General features: G+C 33.8%; 1 protein-coding gene across 1 annotated transcript in view; it reads left to right on the top strand.

Moving 5' to 3' along the window:
- Positions 1-5,230: 5,230 nt before the first annotated feature.
- LOC139777959 (uncharacterized) overlaps positions 5,231-20,168 on the top strand; it is a 29,225-nt gene continuing 14,287 nt past the window's right edge. Inside the window, exons 1-2 of the mRNA XM_071715671.1 lie at positions 5,231-5,387; positions 5,699-7,715. Coding sequence (XP_071571772.1) covers positions 7,548-7,715 — 168 coding nt within the window. The 5' untranslated portion in view covers positions 5,231-5,387; positions 5,699-7,547. The remainder of the gene's footprint in view (positions 5,388-5,698; positions 7,716-20,168) is intronic.

The following is a 20,168-nucleotide window of genomic DNA, read 5'->3' as shown; positions in this document are numbered from 1 at the left end:
ATCGATGAGATTTTTATTCACATGCGAGCAAACAACGGTGAGCCGAAACCCCATGCGTTTCTTCGTTTCTTCTGCCGTGAGCGAGCTCGATCGACACGGTCGGATCGTTCGAATTCGGGTCGGAACCTCGCGATTATCTACATTCTACAATCCCCGTTATTTTGTACCTCGTAGATTTATCATGGAATTTCCACCGTTATGCATTTCCTGAGAACCTCTCTGTAGATGTAATTACGGTGTAACAAGTAATAATATATTCAATTGCCCCTTTCTGTAGTATGTGTTCAACGGAAAGGTTCACCTTAACAGAGTATAGAGAAATTATAAGATAAATATAGATTTAAATATAAAATCCTGTAAATTGAGAAGAAAGAAAAAACATATTATATAAAATATGTGTGTATAAAATATAATCTACAAAATAATCTTTTGAGGACAAAACAAAAATATGAAACATAAATTATAGAATTATAGAAATTAAATACTCAATCGACACATTTCTCCCGGAATTATTTTACAAAGAGAAATCCAGAGCAAGAGAAATGTCTACTGAATAAAAGAGTTTTTCAGTTCTCGAAATATGAACTCAATTATCAAAATTAATTAATAGCTGGTCGAAAAGTTATAAGCGATTTCTATTTCAAATTCTTTAACTATCGATTCGTCTCACTAGAGAGATAGCGTCTTTTCATTCGTCCGAACCTTTCGACAAGCCGTTCGTGTAATTATCGCGACCCTGATAAGGCGTAAACGGTAATACATCTTGATACCGCTTTCACTCTGGATCAGTATTTCTTCTGCATTTTTGCGACCGAAATTCAGTCGTTGCAAATTTACAAATATTATTCTTTTTATTGGATTTAATGACATCAGAAAAAGGAATTTTTCTCGAGCAATTTCCTTAAATTTACCCTATTACTATATGTTAAAATTACTATGTAATGTCGGAACAATTAATTTTTATTCGAAAAATTGATATAATACGATAAATATTTGATACAAAACTTGGTCCAAAAAAAAATTAATTTGAAAATTTCGACAACTTTGTTAAGTGATGTATTAAAATTTTGTTCTTTTAAAAAAATCTATACTTTTCATTATCAATCGTCATACCTCTTCTCATTTTCCTTTTGCACAATGTATTAATAAAAATAACGGTTTTCTTCTGCAAAATAGTGTTTAATAAATTTCATTTTGTCTATTTATATATTAGCTATTTAGTTTCAACTATTTTCCGTCAATCATCCTCTAGTATGTTCTATGTTCCACTAAAAGGATCAAAATAAAAGCCTGAAAAAATTAATCATAAAATTTTGTATTTTATTTCATTTATGCAATAAAATATTATGCAATTATTCAATATTATTGAATTAGTCAGATTGTGTCCTTAATTTCTGTTCAAATAATGAAGATTCTAATGAGGTATAGGTGTGTTCTGAAGACCAAGTTAACCAAGTATACTATCGATGAACATTTAATGTAATGTTTTTTCTTGCAAATTTTTGAAACCCATCTCTTTCGTGCATTAAATAAACGGCATCACCAGTTCGACGATACTTTCAAGGAACTCGTTTCGACCTTCACACTTGTGCCGTTATAATGTATCGCTCTTAGGATGACTTCGAAGTAGCGGCAGCAGTTTCAGCTCGTTCTCCATCATCATCCGTCACACGTGTTCATAGGTCGGGTTCATCAATTTGACGGAGGGAGAGATCGATTTCCCTCGCTTGTCTTGAGATAATACGGCCGGAAGTAGCGCCGTTCTCTCACGTCTATAATCACACCGTAACGGAACCAGCAATGACGGACACCGTGTCAAAAGAACTTTTATTAACGTTCATTACGGCTTAATCATCTGTTTGAACAAGCATGAAGCCAATTTTAAAATAATTTTTGAACAACCATGAGGCTAATTAACGATTTGCAATTCAAAATTTATTCTTGAAAACATTACGGTACTGTCAATTCGATTTTTTAGGTATGAAACATGTTTGAAGAGAGAAAAGCCATCGCTTATCTAATATTATTCTTTGACAGCTTCGCAGTATTATTTGATTATTATTGTTCTTTTAAAAACGATACTAATTCGAAATAACATTTCAATTATTTTACGTTGTCTTTTTAAACAGTATTACCGTAGTAATATCATCGCAATTGATATTTTCACATATTTTCTTCAATATGATCACACTGATAATTCGAGGCATGCATCGATTTTCACAGAATTTCATCAGGCGCAATTCTTGAAACTCGTCAATTAGATAAGGTTCTAAAGGATGATATGCATTCCAGGCAACGAGGCATGTAATTGCCGGTAAAAAAAAATATATATCGCAGTCATAAAAGAAAAAACATATATTAAAATTCGACACGTGTTTATGGTACCTAGAATACATCGTATACCAACTACGAACCGAAGTATGCACACATTAAGGCCGTTATCACCGGGCGTGTGCGCGCGCGTCGTATAATTTTAGAATCAAGGAAACCGAGCTAATGATATCCGACTATATGTCATTTCTATCTTAGACACTCCCTAATTTGGTACCGATTTACATTCTAGACAGATAAGAATCCAAGTATGCGCCATTATCGCGATCTCTTGCAGAATATCCCTGTTGCGAAATCATTTTTGCGTGATAAAATATCGCTGTGTTATGATTGCAAAACTTTCGCAAATATGACGTGCAAGATGTGAAAAGATATCATCAGTTGTTCGGTAGTTAACTCTTTAAAGAAACTATTAATTTTAATCCTTCGATGATGGATGTTTGACTTTCGCCAAATCTCGAAAAATTCTGAACAATAAAAATTAGAGTAATAACTGTTTATGTAGAATAAAATCAGAAAAATTAAATTCAGAATAAAAGTTAATATAATAAACTTTCAGATTTATCGTGTAACGCAATTTGGCAAATATAGAATTATATAATTATCTCAATAAGTTATAAATATGATTTTAAAACTTTTTTCTTTTAAGTAGCACACGTATATCGACGTATATAAAAACGCAGGATTGATTATGATCGTCTGATTAAGATCTTTGAGCGTAAATGGTGATAAATTAGTAGGTTAAATTTAAATTTATCAAACAGTTTTGATTCGCATTAATAGGATATTAATTATATACACTGTACTCTCTTCCAGAGGTATACCGCGAAACATGATTGCCATGTTCCGGCAAGCGAATAAAAGGTGTGTAATGATCAGCTCTCAGTTCCATTGCAAATTATAAGAATCTTACTACTCACGTGACTCAGCGTGTGCGAATTTGTTTCTTTTCAAGATGTTTTCTTGGCACGAAAGTCTTAATAAAACATTAAGAAAATTATATTGAAATTATTAGATTTCACAATTCCATCGAATTGTTTCTTCTATATAAAACAAAATATATATATATATATATAATTTTGATTCCTATATTCCCCGCTTTCGTAAATGTCTGATGGCGTATGTGTATTTTTATATTTCTTGATTCCTAAATCTTCTCGCTCAAGGATGCTTTAACTGATATATTAATCACACAATTAAATTTTTACTTTGGTTTTGGGTTGCACAAACTCTTGAAAATTTTTTATTTTCTAAATCTCTCTCTTCAGAGAGCTTCAGCTAGGTTTCTTAACATTCCTTTTCTTTTTTCCTTATATTTATAGACATTTAAATGGATTTATTATGGATCTTTTTAGACTTTTTTCTAAATCTTTCTAACAAGTGTTAAGAACATAACAAATGTTTATGTATCTTTACGTATATAATTATATTTATATTTTATATTTATATATGCAGCTGAAAGAAAAATTGCGCACACTCTATTCCCCCTATAGTAATATTGATATTGTGGTCAATTATGCTTGATAAACCGGCTCTTGGTGAGCGATATTGCAGAAAATGCCGTTCTTTCTCGACGATTATAAACATAACGCGTTAACGATTATCCGCTTAACTCACTGACAGCTGACATTAGCACACGAATTCCCGCGCGAAGCGGCCGCGCGTTCTCTCGCGCATTGCTTTTGATACTCCCAGTTCTATCTACGCTCACCTTTCTACAGGTGATAGGACCATAACGTGTACACGTAATTTCAAAGATACGAACATGTTTTTGCAATACAGAATTTAATTTCTCATCGAAGAGTTACTATACAATAATTTCCTCTTCTTTCCTCACCTTCTCTACCTCTCTTTTCTATAAAAATGATTTTAAAAAAATAGATATTCTTAAAATTTATTTTGACATTAAAAGGTTCCAATTTCATATTGATTTGAAATTAAAGAATAAAAACAAATTGAATATATGATTAAGGCTACGGTCAACGTGACGCTACAAATGCTTTGGAGCGTTCTTCTTCTCCTTCTTTCTTCATTAAAAGAAAAGAGAAGAGGAATGCTTCGAAACATTTGTAGCATCACGTTGACCGTAGCCTATATGTCTTGATTAAAAAATTAAAGAAATAAATGAAATGACTATATTTATGTTGTTCGCACAGCGATTTTCCTGATAGAATTCATTTTTTAATGTATATTTCTGTTCCGAACATTGCGAATTAATAAGATACATATGAATCGTCCTGTATAAGAATAATTAGAATGCCCCAGGTATATCATAGATGTATTTCCTCATTTTACGCCACAATTTATTTCAACGTCAAGCAACCTGAGATCTCTGCGTTTCATTTGTCTACGGTTTCTAGGAAAAGGCGATCGGTATGAGGCCAAATGACGAGCTGAGACGAATCCTAATTGTCTACATTCCCAGACGATCCACTTGTGATTCATCTCCAATGTATTTTCTCTGTCATTAACTTGAGTCGTCTTCACCTAGAAAGACAACTTCGCATCTTTGTCTCCTATAATCCTTTATTTTTTCTTTGCTCATGATTGATTGTACTATTTTTATCGAATATTTCAAATATCGAAAAGCATATGCGATCAAAATCAAAGTATATAATTCCATGTAAGTACTTTGAAAAAATTGAAAAACTCCCGGCTCCTTATCTCACTATCATTTCACTCATTTGAGAATGATTGGAAATTAATTGTAAACTGACATAGCACTAAACACACAGGATGTGCACGCACGGGACGAGCGCACGCAGGTGCACTCTACTCGAGGGGGGAGGGGATAGAGCAGCGAGACATGGGAGGAGTTCCCTGCGAGTGCTCTCTCCGTCTCGTCGGAGAGACCACTCTCGCGATGGCAGAGGTGGTCTCTGCTCACCTGAGCGTTTCAGGTGGCAGTCGCCCTGCTGAGTCGTTCAGCGACGGGTTCTCCTCGCGTGAGCGCCGCGAGCGAGCGCGATTCGCCAGAGAACACACGACTTAACGATTCCGGAAATTTGAGATCCGCGAATTCGAGACCGAGATTGAGATGTCGAGCGAATCCGCGAGTATTTGCGATGCGATCTCCCAAATTCTCCTCCGTAGATCGATGGAGCATCCATCGGATCTGTTTTTATAAATGCAACCTTGAGAGACAAGACGTTAGAACTAATTACTCAGACGGGGGCAATATAAGGGGGGGGGGGGATCAATAGGATTATTTTAGCAAAATAAAGTTCGACTAGACGAGATCGTTGTAAACTTAACTGGTTTAATCAGGGACTATATAATTATTAAATCAGACCGATTTTACTGGAGGAAGATTTTCGATGGAGCAGTTGATTGATTTAATGTAATTATATATTTTCGTTGATTAAAGCAAATGTACATTTTCGGCGACATTATCGATCCAACAATTTATGTTAGTTGATTTAATAAATCAGAAGGATTCTCAATCTTTATCGGACTTTCTGAAACTTCGTACAATTGAAACCTTTGTGAATCACGAAGTATTTTATAAAAGACAATGTGACGCATCAATATGATAAAGTAACCAAGCGGAGATTCGGTTGTGATAATTGATCATACCCTGCGACGTTCGATCGACAGAATCAAGGATTTGGAGGCGGATCCACAGCGTGAAAAAAGTGCACGCCCTCGGGTGATTTCGAGGTTCACTAATTGCGACAACATAAACGACTGAATTTGATCGAGGAGCAGTATCTGAGAGAAAAGATCGGCGTTCATTAAACAAACCAGGACGATCCTGACGATCTTGACGATCCTGACGATCTCGTGGATTTGTATGTCGACGTGTGCAAAGCATTCCCGAACGGCGTCGTATAAATTTGTCGTGAAATCGACTCGTCCGACTGCATTCTGATGGAATTATCAGGGTATCGCGTAATAACAACTGAAGCGGAGCTGCAAAAAGCGCTTGGTTAAAGAACCGACCGCGGGAAGGAAACCTCAAGTCGGAGTTTATAGGATTGCAGAGAACGACGGGGCAAGGAAGAAAAGTACCGCGTGCGCGCATGTTGGTCAATGAAAGCGTCTTATTCAAGATGGATCAATATATAGAATATAGGGACGAACTTTGTGAAACGCAAACAATGTCGTAGAGACGACAGTGTAATTTATTTAAAAAAGTAGAGACTCGTTTCCACAGCTGGATTTTCCGAGCTTTTTCTGAAGAAGAAACAAACAATTTTTAAGACACCTATATAGCTGATGCTTCATATAAATTTACGAACGTACGAAAAAAATGTAAAGCCATCCAAGTGTTAAATAATTTTTCATTGAAATATACTTCAAAAATTCATCTTCAGCTTTATTAAAATATTATGAAATAGAATTTTTGTTAATGTAAAGAGAAGAGAATCGCCAGATCTGGGAAATTCGAATTTCTACGAGTCTGATTCCAGGAAGACTCATCTGATTTTGATCTATCTATCAAGTATAGATAGATAGGAATCGGCGACTAGAAAGGAGATAAATTAATGGGCATAAGATTATGGGAATTTTATTCCGATTGGCCCAACCTTCGAGCTAATTTTAACGGTGAATTAAAAGCAAGAATAAAAAGCAAACAAAAAAAATGCGGCCAGTCATAAATCCTACAATGACGATGTGACAGCGGATGCCAACACCGTTATCGTTGATAAATGCCAATATATATATAGCCATAAGTCAGCGTCACACAACAGAATAAACAAATATCACTTGTAAGTGTGAATCGATCGATCGCGTGTTAACAAGAATTTGCAAGCGAATCGTTTTGAGGAAAGATTCTCAAAAGCGAGCGAGACGTGTTCCGGTGCAACGGTATTCATTAAGATTGTAATTATTTATATCATACCTACATTACGAATACTTTGCGCGATAAAAATAGCAACATAAACGACTGAGCTTGATCGAGAAAAGAATAAAGAATAAAGAATTACGCTCGAATTTACGTATGAATGAGGAAAGGAAGGACATTCGAAGATTTCAAGACCTCTGCGAATTTCCCCAGAAGATGGTTTTACGTGAAAGCTGACGGCCGCGGCGGAATGAACAACGACAATTCGACTGAAGAGCAGTCGTTAAGAACTTTCGAAGTTTTGCGAAGATATCTTTCCCACGTATCGCAAAGTCGCGCATGCAAATGAAGTAGCCAAGGACTTTCGACGGGGAGTGCGTATTTCCGCGAGTGTCTCGAGCGATCATTGATCATAAACAAGTGGAGTATGATGGGAGAAGTGATCCGCGTTTCTGGGAGGGCACCGGACGTCGGTGACATTCTGAAGGAGGCCATGTTGTCGCAGAGGTTCGCCGATGTGGCCCTGTGTTGTCCAGGAGGTCAGAGGTTCCTCGCTCATCGTCTGGTTCTGTCAGCAGCCAGCTCCTATCTTCAAGTCAGTATCAAATAAAACGACACTATTAATTAATTAATAGTATTGTAATTAACTAATTTATCATAATTAACGGTAATTAATAATTAAATCGGTTATTGTAAAAATGACGCGAATTAACTTTTTCGAACCAATTGAGAAATCGAAAAAAAAGTTAAGGTCTTATTTTAATTTTCTTCTTCGTAACGTATATTTTTATTGAACTGAATGATTAAATTAATTTGATGATTTGAAATTAGAGGAGATCTGGGTTATGTTTTATCCGCGCTCTTGTTGATTTTCTCTTCTCTTTCATTATTTATTTATCTGCTAATAATGTAATGTGTAATCAAAATACGGAAACAGCTGTAGAGTTTATTGATATTCTCATAATTAACATTCTTAACACTCAAAATAACTTGAAAGTAACAGGAAGAGTTAACTGTAAGAGATAATTGTATCGTCGCGGATTTATACGCGACTTATAGAAAGTTTCACAATGTGGCATTTCTCAAGTGCGTTCATCGCGATTTGAGAGAAGCTCCTATATTACTGTTACTCGTACCTTCGCTCGTAATAAGAGAGGTGCAATAAAAGAAAATATAGTTCGCGTTGCCGTTTAATTAGCGGGTTAGTTACCGGGATAACAGAGACGGTGAGCTGTTAAATTCTGCACATGAATGCAGGTGCATTTCGCGGTGGATGTTTCTCGCTCGTCTCCGTGCCGGCTTGTATCCGATCGCGCGAATCACCGTCGCGATATAAACCGATTGTGTGCGCCCCGCTGACGAGCATTTAATGCCGCCGAATTATGTCACACGGAAATAAAGATAATGCGATATCGCGCAACTCGGCACTCGAGGTTTCTTGAAACCGCGCCGACACGTTACGATGCGCATTGCGAACTCATCGAGTTGCGCGATTGTTAAACTATTGCGCCACTAGATTGGAACATGAGCGCAAAATTAACGAGACAGATGCGACCATAGCAGACTTGATGATATTCATGTGCAACAGGACGTGTATTCTTAATACTTCTTGGTACATCCTTCGAGAATCGATTATTTCTTAAAGAGTTAGCCTATATCGAGTCGACGAAATATAAGACTTTTGTCTCATTTCAATTAAAGAGAATTCACGCGCGCGCGACTACGATAAATTGGAAAATAAAAACTATAAAAATTAAGAGTGTTTATCATATTTATCTGAATTCTTTTGAAACATTACTCTTTTCCTTTAATTTCTAACGCCATTTAATTCCGCACACGGAAAAAAAATAAAGTTGGTTCAATTAAACGTTAACGTCACGGGCTGCCACAAGCATAAATAGTTAATTCAATTGGATATTATTGGACCAAATATTTAAATTATTAAAACAATTATCTGATGTTTTTTTGTTCATTAATATTGATGTTGATACAACATCACTTTTTTTCCGTGCAACTATCGCGTTTATTTAGTCTTATGTATCTTTTTGTCTAATTTCTAATCCATCTAATTTCTAGTATTCGCGTAAACTTACTTTATTATACGTTGCGTTGTGCTCATTCGGTTAAACGAGAATTCAATTATGATACATTGGAAAACTAAGATTGTCGATTATTTGTCCGAATTCTTTTGAAACTTTGTTCTTTTCTTTTAATTTCCAACGCCACTTGATTCCGTTGTTATTGCGCAATTATTGGTCGTTATATCTCTTTACACCTAATCTCTTGCGCGTTTAAACTTACTTTATTTTACGCTTTATTGTGTTCGTTCGGTTCGAAACGACAATTCGATTATAATGGATTGAAAAGAACTAGAATTGTAACAAATAAGATTGTCTATTATTTACCTGAATTCTTTTGAAACCGTGTTCCCTCAAATTCCCTTTAATTTCAACGTCATTGGATTCCGTTATTATCAAGCAATTATTAGTCATTATATCTTTTTATATCCGATCTCCTGCGCACTTACTTTATTTTACGCCCCGTTGTTTTTATCACATAAAACGCTTAAGTGCAGTTTTACGTGAGTAGAATCTTGTTGCGAAAGGAAAACCTAGGAAATAAATCCTGATGCACTCCAGCGTACAACGTAATTACAAAGTAATGTCGCGTCAGCGACGTGAAAATTGTCAATTATGCGTCGCTGCTGTGATTCGTGCCATGAATCGCGCTTTCTAAAACTCTATAGCAAGCGGAATGCCGAAAAGAAAAATTTCCCGTACTTCCTCACAAATGGAAATTTGTTAAACGGGTTCAGTCCACTGTCTTATTCATGCCTCACTTTATTCCACAAAAATTCTTGGCTTTCTCAGAAGGATATTTAATCGCGGGACATAACGTATACATCTCGTTCAATTTCTGCGTTACTTACAATGTTTTAGTTGTGTGTTTTTTTTTAATACAGATGATATCGATTGCTTTAGAGACTGAATCAAAAGCAGCATTGCGATCGTGCTGCGTTAGAAAGGCAATCGTTTTTCCCGTCTCACATTAGAAAAGAAGAAAAAGGAAGAGGAAGAAAACGATGTGCGTAAAAGGTTTTGCTCTCTTGTCGCAACAAATATGGCAACCTTGACTTCAATGTTGGCAGATACCCAGATCTCTGATGCCGTAAAGCTTGCACGACGGCACTAAACAACCCCTTTTGCGGTTCTTGGAACGTACCGGAGCGCAACGCATCTTTCCGGTACTGCCATTCGCGGATTCCTAAGTCCCGGCATCTCGATTTATCACCGTTTGACCCAGTACCTGTTTACTCCAAGCGAGATTCCTACTTTTTCTTGCGCTCCTTCGTGCGTCGCGTGGCGTGAAAAGAATAATAATAACAAAATTCCCCACTTTCCCACTATCCCTTCAAAAAAACGCGGAAAAAATGACAGTCAAAATATTTAAAAATTTTTCTGCTTAGATTTTTTAAATTGTACGTATTTTTAAACTAATTATAAGCATTATTAACAAAAACAATAGAGGATATTTTTTTATATTGTAATATTTTTTATGAAACATTAGTGAAAATACACACACACTCTCTCTCTCTCTCTCTCTCTCTCTCTCTCTCTTTACATCTTAAATTATTATTTTATTTTTTATTAAAATATTTGAGTACAGGTAATTGTAGTTTCCTTTTTCGTTTGGAAATTATTATAAGATATACAAAATATTTCTGTTTTTATCAAACAATGTTGCGTTGTCCAAAGGGAAAGAAAACACATTTTACAGTTTTAAAGAGATTGGCATATGCATTTAGTGCAATCTCTGATTTGTCCATCGCTTGAAATAGGCTTTTCATTGACGCACGTCTCACGGCTAATTAGCCATCAGTTAATGGGAATCATAAAGGATTGATATCCGGTTTTGTAGCAGTTCAATCTAATAATGTTTTCACGCGGTGAAATAATTCACTACGAGTAGAAATTGAAAGAAAATGAATCGAATAAACGAATATGAGTTTTTAAATGTCTATGATTCAGCCACGATCTCGTAATGGGCTCCTTATTGCAAAATAAATCGTATGATTTACGATAAACTCGCTATAGCGTCATCTCGAAACTAGCAAATTCATACGTGCTTCCAGCGCGAATGACCTGATTAATGCATATAATCGAGTGCGTATATACATATACACATGCATATATGTATATATATGTACAATACTTCTTTTACTTAAAACTGAAGATATTAGGCAATCAGAAAATAAATTAATAAAATTTTAACATAAATTACTTTAATTTAATAAGAAAAGAGAAATATAAATCGTAGAAAATATCACATAAAACATAAATGTTGAACAGATTCATCGTTACGAAACATGTTGCGCGATTTGTAGACATGATTGCGTTACCGGCTTTTTACATCTGGTATTTTTTCATCCTGACGAGCGTGGAAAATCACACGTGCTTTAATTACTGCGACTGATTAGAGGACAATTAGGGAAGTAGGCTGATTCTCGCAGTCGCGCGCGAGTGAAAAAGTATTGTCACAATGAAACACATTTAATACATTGTATTCTTAATATACAAGAGAATTATGAAAACGTAATAAATTGTGATATTATGATACACGCCTCGCATCAAAGGATCTAGAATCTGAAGGAGATTTCAAACCGATTTAAGACGTACAATCATTTATTTTCGATTTTATTTTTCATGTTGGATTGCTAACACAAAAAATTATTTGAAATTTCTTTACATTTAATTTAGTTACGCTGAAATTGTCCACAATCAAGAAAAATATTACGTTCAGAATCCGAATTCGCGCGCGCTACAACCCGGAATGGGATTTATGTATGTATGCATTTGGCTTGTTTCTTCCGCGACATTTTATGACTTCTTTATAGCCCCTCACTAACATTAACGACCTTATAAATATTTTTGGGTAATTATGGTTGGACTATTTTTTTTCGTTAATCTCGGTGTGATGATCGATTGCGTTTTTATCTGTCATAAACAGTCATGGTTAAAAGAAATTTCTGGGATTAAGAGTTTCCTTTTACCGTTAAAAAATATGAATAAATAATAACGGTAAATAGTATCGAGTTCTTAAAGTACTCGATATCGATTAAAAATACAATATTAATTTCAAATATTTTTAGATGAATCAATTACGAAAAAGATTATTATAATAATATGTTCCTGCTTATATGTAAAAAATATGTAATTTTGATATACAACTATTTAAAAAACATTATATAGTCTTATATGCAAAAAGATTAAGAGATCACGGTTTATTTTTATAAGGTAATAGGGATAAGAAGGTTTAAACGCTGCCAGTGATGAGAAGTTATGGTCTTTTAGCGCGAATAGATTATAGTGTACGTGTAGGTATATGCTTTTTACAAGCGTTGCACCTATTACACGGAATTTAATTGGATTATATCTGTCTCTTATTTTCGAAGGAGCTTTCAACTTTTCCACTTTTAAAAAAGGCGTGTTAACTGAGTGAATTTCGTTTGTATCGAAAAATTGAAGCCTCTTTTTCGCGATGCCGATTGGTTATCTCGATGCGCTTACTTCATTTGCAGCTGTCATTGTATATTTTGACAGTTGTGTGTATCAAGAAGTTAATAGTGTAATAGTAATAGCATAATGTTAAAGCTAAATGGCGCGCGCGAAGCGCGCGCGTCTGTAATGTCTAGTATTAGTAAACAAGGGAATAATATGTGTTTTATAAATATCCGATTCTTCAAGATGCGCATCGTTGTTAAGAAAATTACTTCAAAATTGTCAAACAATATTTTAAAGACAGATTCTTTTTATCAAAGAATTAAGTTTTATTGATGTAAATAAAAACTACGAAGAATTGCTCTTATTTCTTAAATTATTTTCACGTCAAATCATAAATTTGTTTCACATTGGACAGGTTTTACTAGAACTAATATTTATTCCATACAAAATTATATTAGGTACATTATTGATTATATTATAATATTGAAAAATAATAACAAAATCATATGTAAATTGAGCATAAATATGTGTTAGCAGTCAATCAAGAAAAGATACGTAGTATACGTACGGACGTTCACCGACTATGCAAACGTGCAATTTAAGAATTCACGGTTTATCTTCCGAAGACATGATAGAAACAAAAAACTTTTAAACGTCGTGTGTGATGAGGAGTTATGGTTTTCCGCAGCGGGCAGATTATGGTGTGTCCATATACGTTTTTTGTAAGCACTTTGCCGAGAACGTGTTCCTCATGACACGGTCCATCATTAGGATGCCGGCACAGCACGAGATCACATATTCATTGCTTAATTAAGATTATCGTAACTTGAAAGGGAGCGACGAACTGATATTTCACGATAGTATGTAGGTACTGCTCACATTAATCGAGAGATAAGATATCGACACGTCTGTATTATACGATTTTGTGGCTCAAAATATCTTTCCATTGCATGCATATTTTCTTTTATTGTTGAGCCATACTTATATACACATTGTGCCTTGAGATTCAAACATTTGAAAAGTTTATAATATACACATTATTCAAAGATATATCTTACAAAGAAGAACGTATCTTGATGAATGTTGAGTATAATGCTGTAATATAGAATAAATATCTTTTTATAAATCCTTACGTATGTTAAGAGAATGAAACATGTCTTTGAAAAGAATCATGTTTTATGTTTATAAACATATATGGTTAGAATGTTATCGAACGAAACATTTGCGTGTTGTTTTGTTAGACATTACGTTAAAATTCAAATCTTTATGCTATTTTTTATAGAATTATTTATAAAAAGAAATTGATTTGCTCGATTAATTTATCTATTTATTGAGGACATCAAAACGATCAGAAAACAAAACTGGAATAAAAAATATATGTTGCTGGAGCTACATACGTCACATTAATATATGTTGCAAAAATATCACATTCATATGTTCGACATTAATAAGCCAAGATTATTATAATAAACTACGAGCCATTAACGACATACATAGAAGAGATAGTATAACGGCAGAACCGCAATGTCATGCCGATGGCAACGTTTTAACCGCAGCAATGCATCTACTTATACCAGGAAATGCTAATTAAATACTGCAGAAATAAAATTCACCATGGAATTATAATAATTAGACGACAGGTCATCATGGGGGGATCAAAAAGATCCAAATTAATGTAAAGGATATAATTTGTGAGAAACAATATTTAATTAAGAAATCGACTAATTAATTGTTTTTAGTTGCTTCTTGTTTTGCCAGTTTCTAATTTTATTTCTGTCTTTGAAATATTTACGTATTAAAATTTATTTAAAGTTATTAAAATATATTAAAACATATATAATATTTAAATTATCGAACAATTGTATCAGATTAATAAATCATAAATCCTTATTGTAAGAAAATTGTTTTATTTAAAATTTTAATAAGAATCTCAAATATTCTACTCAATTTCATAAAAAATATTTTGTGAATCATATTAAAATCTAATTTAGAGCGATTCTGTATTTATTGGAAACTTATATAACTCGAAAGAAGATTGTTATCATAAAGAATGATCGAACAAGTGCAGTATTTTAAGTCTGAATTCATCCTAAAGCCGCTAATGTCGACGTTTAATTCATAAAATATAACTCAACATACTAATTTCTATTAAAATTTTTTGAAATAGCCAATATATTTCAAGCAACAACGCCTAACGATGTTAGAATATGATTTATATAAAGTTCCTTCATTGAGTGGTACGTATAATAAATTTATAGTCACCTTTAAACCCATAAAAAATCTTGACACCCGTTAGTAGAAGAAGCTAATTGAAGATAATAGACTTTCAGTTCGTTAGAAATACCGACGGAAAAAAAGACCGTCCAGCAGCTGTCCATTACTACTAACAGTAACGGGCTATTAATTCGACGCATTATGAAAGAATAGTTTTTCTTCTTCTTCGTATTATAGGCCCTTGAACTTTAAACATAATGTGCGACATTAGTAGGAGTTCTTTTCTTCTTTGTATCATTGAATATATACATTCTCCGATTTTAAATATATTTTTTATTTTTATAGATAATAATTTTAATTTGTATATTTGTGGCCAAGTAGCAGAGTAATATTATAAAAGATAGTAATATTATAAAAAGACATGGTCATCTACATAGATTTCGCTTTTGTATATTATTTTATTACTTGGGTAGGTTTGAATTATAAATGCGCAAAATCTTAAAACTTAAATGTAAATATATATAAAGCAAAAGATACAAGAAATATACCAATGGTTATTCAAATGGATATGCAAGTACACGTGTGTGTGTGTGTGTGTGTGTGTGTGTGTGTGTGTGTATGCTTAAATTTTATATTTATTTATATATTATATAGATAATAAATGTATCTTTTTAATTTATGTTGTATTTGTGTCTTAAAAAGATCGAGAAGCTCAAAATTGATTTAAATAAAGAAAATATACATATAAATTTTAAGGAAAAATATTTACATATATTTATAATAAATATAAATGTAAATATTTTTATATAACTTCAATAAAATAAGGTAAAAATTATCTTTTCCAAGTTTCTACAAAACAGAATAACTAAAACAAAAAAAAACATTAACTTTTATTCTAATATTTATATAAACAGGCGATAAAATGTTATATGTATATGATATACATATATGACGTGATTGTACTTATATAGATGTATGAAAACGATATAATGCTATAGCAATCTCTCGTAAGATTTTTTCCACAATGGAACGATCTAATCTGATTTTATTTTGCCTAGAGCAATTTCGTTAAATTCTACAAAGCCGTTGCAAAGTCTAACGAAGCGATCGATCGATCGCAATCGTTCGCAAATGTACGTTGAGAGCTAAGAGAGTTGTAATGATATTCGCACGTTTTATCTACAGCAAGCATCGTCCGCGATCACGGCAGCTATTAATTCACGCCGCTTGGCAATATCCTCGGCACGCATTCGGATCGCTTATATATGCAAATCGGAGCTGCTCTGAAGCTCTTCTAACATTACTTCGGGGCAGTGCTCCCCAATTCGAAAGAATACCATTCCGCAGGATTACATACAAATATGCACATTATTTATACTTATTTATTTATACCGCTGTCGTTCCACCAAAAAGATTACTCTTTGTATTGACCTGAATTATGTTCGAAATAAATTTACAAATATATACGCGAATCACTTGGCGACTACGGTAATTCTCAGGATGTTTGTCCGTTTACTATTTGACACATGCCGTGGAATTCTTCTGCCTTCTTATGTATCACCTTTTTTTAATCAAAACGTTATAAATCTTGCATTTAAATTTGGCGAGTTGAAGACCTAGAATATACATATACTAGAGTATCTATAGATATGTTTGGTTGATGACAGGCAGGATAAATCAATTTATTTATTTATCAGATATATTCATAATACAAGAAGTAAAAGGAGGTCTCTATTTATGAGAAATTAATGTGCGCGCAATTATATAGAAAGAATATGTACGTTTTGACGGAAATTTTATTAATGGATGTATACATGAATGTATATAAGGACTATTATATATTTATCGCATAATAATGCAATTTTTCATTGCACTTAATATATTTCTTCAGCGAGAATATAATAGAAGCTCATCAATTACCCACAATTTATCCATTTTTAATGTTAAATATCTATCAGTTTTTAATTTTAAAATATTAAATAGCAAACAAGTTTCAAATTAAAATAAAAATCTGTTAGAGTAAATATTATGTCGTGCAAAATATGCGTTATATATTCATTAGTATTTAAAGTACAAGCTATAAGATAAATAAATAATTCGAGGACGCGATTGTCGCGTGTTACGCTCAAATATCGTTGTCGTTAGCGACCGGTTTCAAAAATTATCTATCCTTGCCATGGGAGAAATATTTCAAATCAGCCGTGTAATTCCGTAAATCTAAACTTCCGGCAACGTGAAAGAGAGAATTGCCTCTAAATGCACAACTAGTCGCGAGCCGCTCTTTGGAATAGGAGCCTTGACATTCGCGTTATCGAATCGTACGGATAAGTAAAATAAGTCGTAACAAATACTAAATTGAAATAAAGATAGAGATGTAATAGATATTGAGCGAATATACAAAGCATAGCTGAGCTTACATTACGTCAGGTTGTTATTTTTTTACTTTAACATAGAAAGAAAGAATTTATCCAAAAAAAGTTATAATACAAAAATATAAGAAATAATATAGGTATATAAATAATTTTTAAAAAATATGCATAATATATATTAATATGTATACGTTATTATTTTTATACACACACGTATGTATTAAAAATATATATATGTTTAATAAATCTTTCATAATTTTTAATTATAATTAATAAATAAGTATTTTAGTCTTGTATTGAAGGAGTAAAATTTATATTAAAAAAATATTTTGAAAGATCATTAAGCACTCATTTTTTCTCGGTCTGTAAGATTATAATTAGACGCGAGATCTTCGAATGTACCATTTCTAGTCGTTGCGTGTAATTGGCGTAGATATCGCATAAATACGTCGATATCGATCACTTGCAAACGTGAGCGTTCACGTTTATTAGTTTACATCCGTTTCGATCCAGGATGTATAATTGCTACTTCGGCATGTAGGAATAACTAGGAAAGTAGAGAAGCTGACGCTAACAAGAGTAACTTTTTCAATCTGGCGCATTAACTCTAGAACGCGAGGTCTACATTCTGTTATGCCAATAACATGCTGTCTTACGAACACCGTACCGTCCTTCCGTTCGTGCGAACAAGATAAATCTGTATTACTGGTTTAGAGTTGCATATCAAATAACTGTGTTAACACATAAAGATCGATTGACTGGTGGCGATGAGCTCAGAGGAATTCCTTTTTTTTTTAGATACAATACATGGAACTGGAATATTGAATCTTGATATACCGGTTCTGAAGGAAGCCTCAGCTTCGGCTATAATATTTCAAGTCATAACATGATATGACCGAAGTCTCTTTACCGAGATGTTGTATCTTCCGCGCTGAAGGGATATAGATAGACAGGCTAGACAACGTTGCAATGACAAATTATTTCATTTAAAGTGCAACTGCAGAATACTGACATGACGCGATGACGGCTGGAAAAATAACTGGGCAACTGAGCGTAACCGCGACAACACTGATAACACATGCAGAAGTGTAGTATTACAAATCACATATCAGCCGATCTACAACAGCGTAACAATTGTGCCCTTTCATTTACGCAGGCCTTAAGCTATTGCACAGCGTTAATGTTAAACTGACAGAAAAGTACCATTCGAGGTAACCGTCGGCAAAATCGAGGGATTAAATACTTTTACCTTCTCTGGAAAGTTAAGCTCTTGTTGCAATAATTATTATAAAAGTATAATCTTTTAATTTATATATTAAGAACCCAATTGTTTTTAATTTGCTACGCCAATTTCCACATTTTAAAATAGCCCAAAGTTTCATGATACATTTTATAACGTACTTTATTCTGTTATGACGATAACATTATGATGTCCTAAACCCACTTTAGACGATCTTTAATTCGTCAGAATTCAGGATAGGATATTATATTTACACTTTTATGTATCGTATAATACAAAAACTATATGACGAATTAAAATACAACATAAAAAATGCATTAAAATACACAGATATATCAAGATATACGGCATATAAAATTATAAATTAAATTCTACCTTAAAATCTACATGTGCTAATTACAGACTATCTAAAATGAGCTACAATATCCTGTCGCTTTTTATTAATATATTCCTGTTTTAGAGAGTTGCATATCAAATATCTGTATTAACATTTAAAATTCGATTCATTAGTGATTCGTTCCCTTTCCCTTCGTTCTCTTTTTACCTGCTGTAAAATTGAGAATTTTATAAATTTGAATAAAGCAAGGCGCTAATATTATTAATTGCAAGCATGAGAAACATTGCAGTCGAACAAGATTAATTGCGTTTTTCAATTCTCCATATTCTATTGTATTCTAATAGTATCGCATTCCCTCTCTGTTAGGGGTCAATCGCGTTAGAGATCCTCGTCGTGGATGCCGCGGGCACCGATGGCGCGGCTTCTAACATCGTACGTCACTAACATATAATGCGGTTCGTTCGGCGGCCGGTTATCGATATTCACGGTGGATGATTAATGGCGGATATTGTTCTGGGTACCTGTTGGTGATACCTGTATCTCACGTCGGCAGAAATCGTTACGCTTCACGCTCGCGACTCGCCTCATCGCTCATCACGTTTACAGCTCCGGCCTCTCGCGTGCGTAAGAGACGTTTAAATTCCACGCGTTACGATTCGTATGAGCTGGTCGTTAACCATTTCTTAACCATCACTTATGCTTTCTTGCACAAAGACAGATACCGGTACGGCCGCATCTGTCTTGTGCACTCTCTTTCTCTTTCTCTCTGTCGTTTCACAAATACTGCACTGAAGATGCAATGTCGACAAATTGAGATAAATAAGAATTAAATTATCTATGACACAATCTCAACAATCGATTTGAATCTGGTCTCTACAGATTCGTGGTTCAAACGCAACTTGTTCATTACGGAACAAGAACAACGTGAAATGATCGAAAGACTTAGAGAAATACATATAGAGACGTTTGTGTAGGTATATAAACATAAATTAGAATTAAATAATCTATGATATCAGCAATCGATTCAATATTATGTCGTATAATTCTTATTTATCCTATCTCAATTCCATGTTTATGTACACAACGCCTTTATGTATCTCTCACTTTCGATCACATTGTTCCTGTTCCATATTTTAAAACACAAATGTGACGTGGCTGTAGAGACCGGTCGCAGATACGTAAATTTATTATCGTTTATTACTATTAATATCGTCATGTTAGATGGAAACGCCCGTCAATCCTTTACTTCAATGCGGAAACATGATTTACATGCGAGTTATTCTCGCTTACATAAAAATGTTTTTCTAGTATAGCGCAACCGTAACGGTAGCGGCATGGCAGTAAATTGACGATGCCATTACGTATAACATGAATCAACCTGGTGGAT

This window comes from Temnothorax nylanderi, unplaced genomic scaffold, assembly GCF_030848795.1.
Source record: "Temnothorax nylanderi isolate EJ_2023f unplaced genomic scaffold, tnyl_v1.0 TNYL_tig0169_pilon, whole genome shotgun sequence".
Classification (NCBI taxonomy): Eukaryota; Metazoa; Arthropoda; class Insecta; order Hymenoptera; family Formicidae; genus Temnothorax; species Temnothorax nylanderi.
This window is presented reverse-complemented; position numbering and strand designations above follow the sequence as displayed.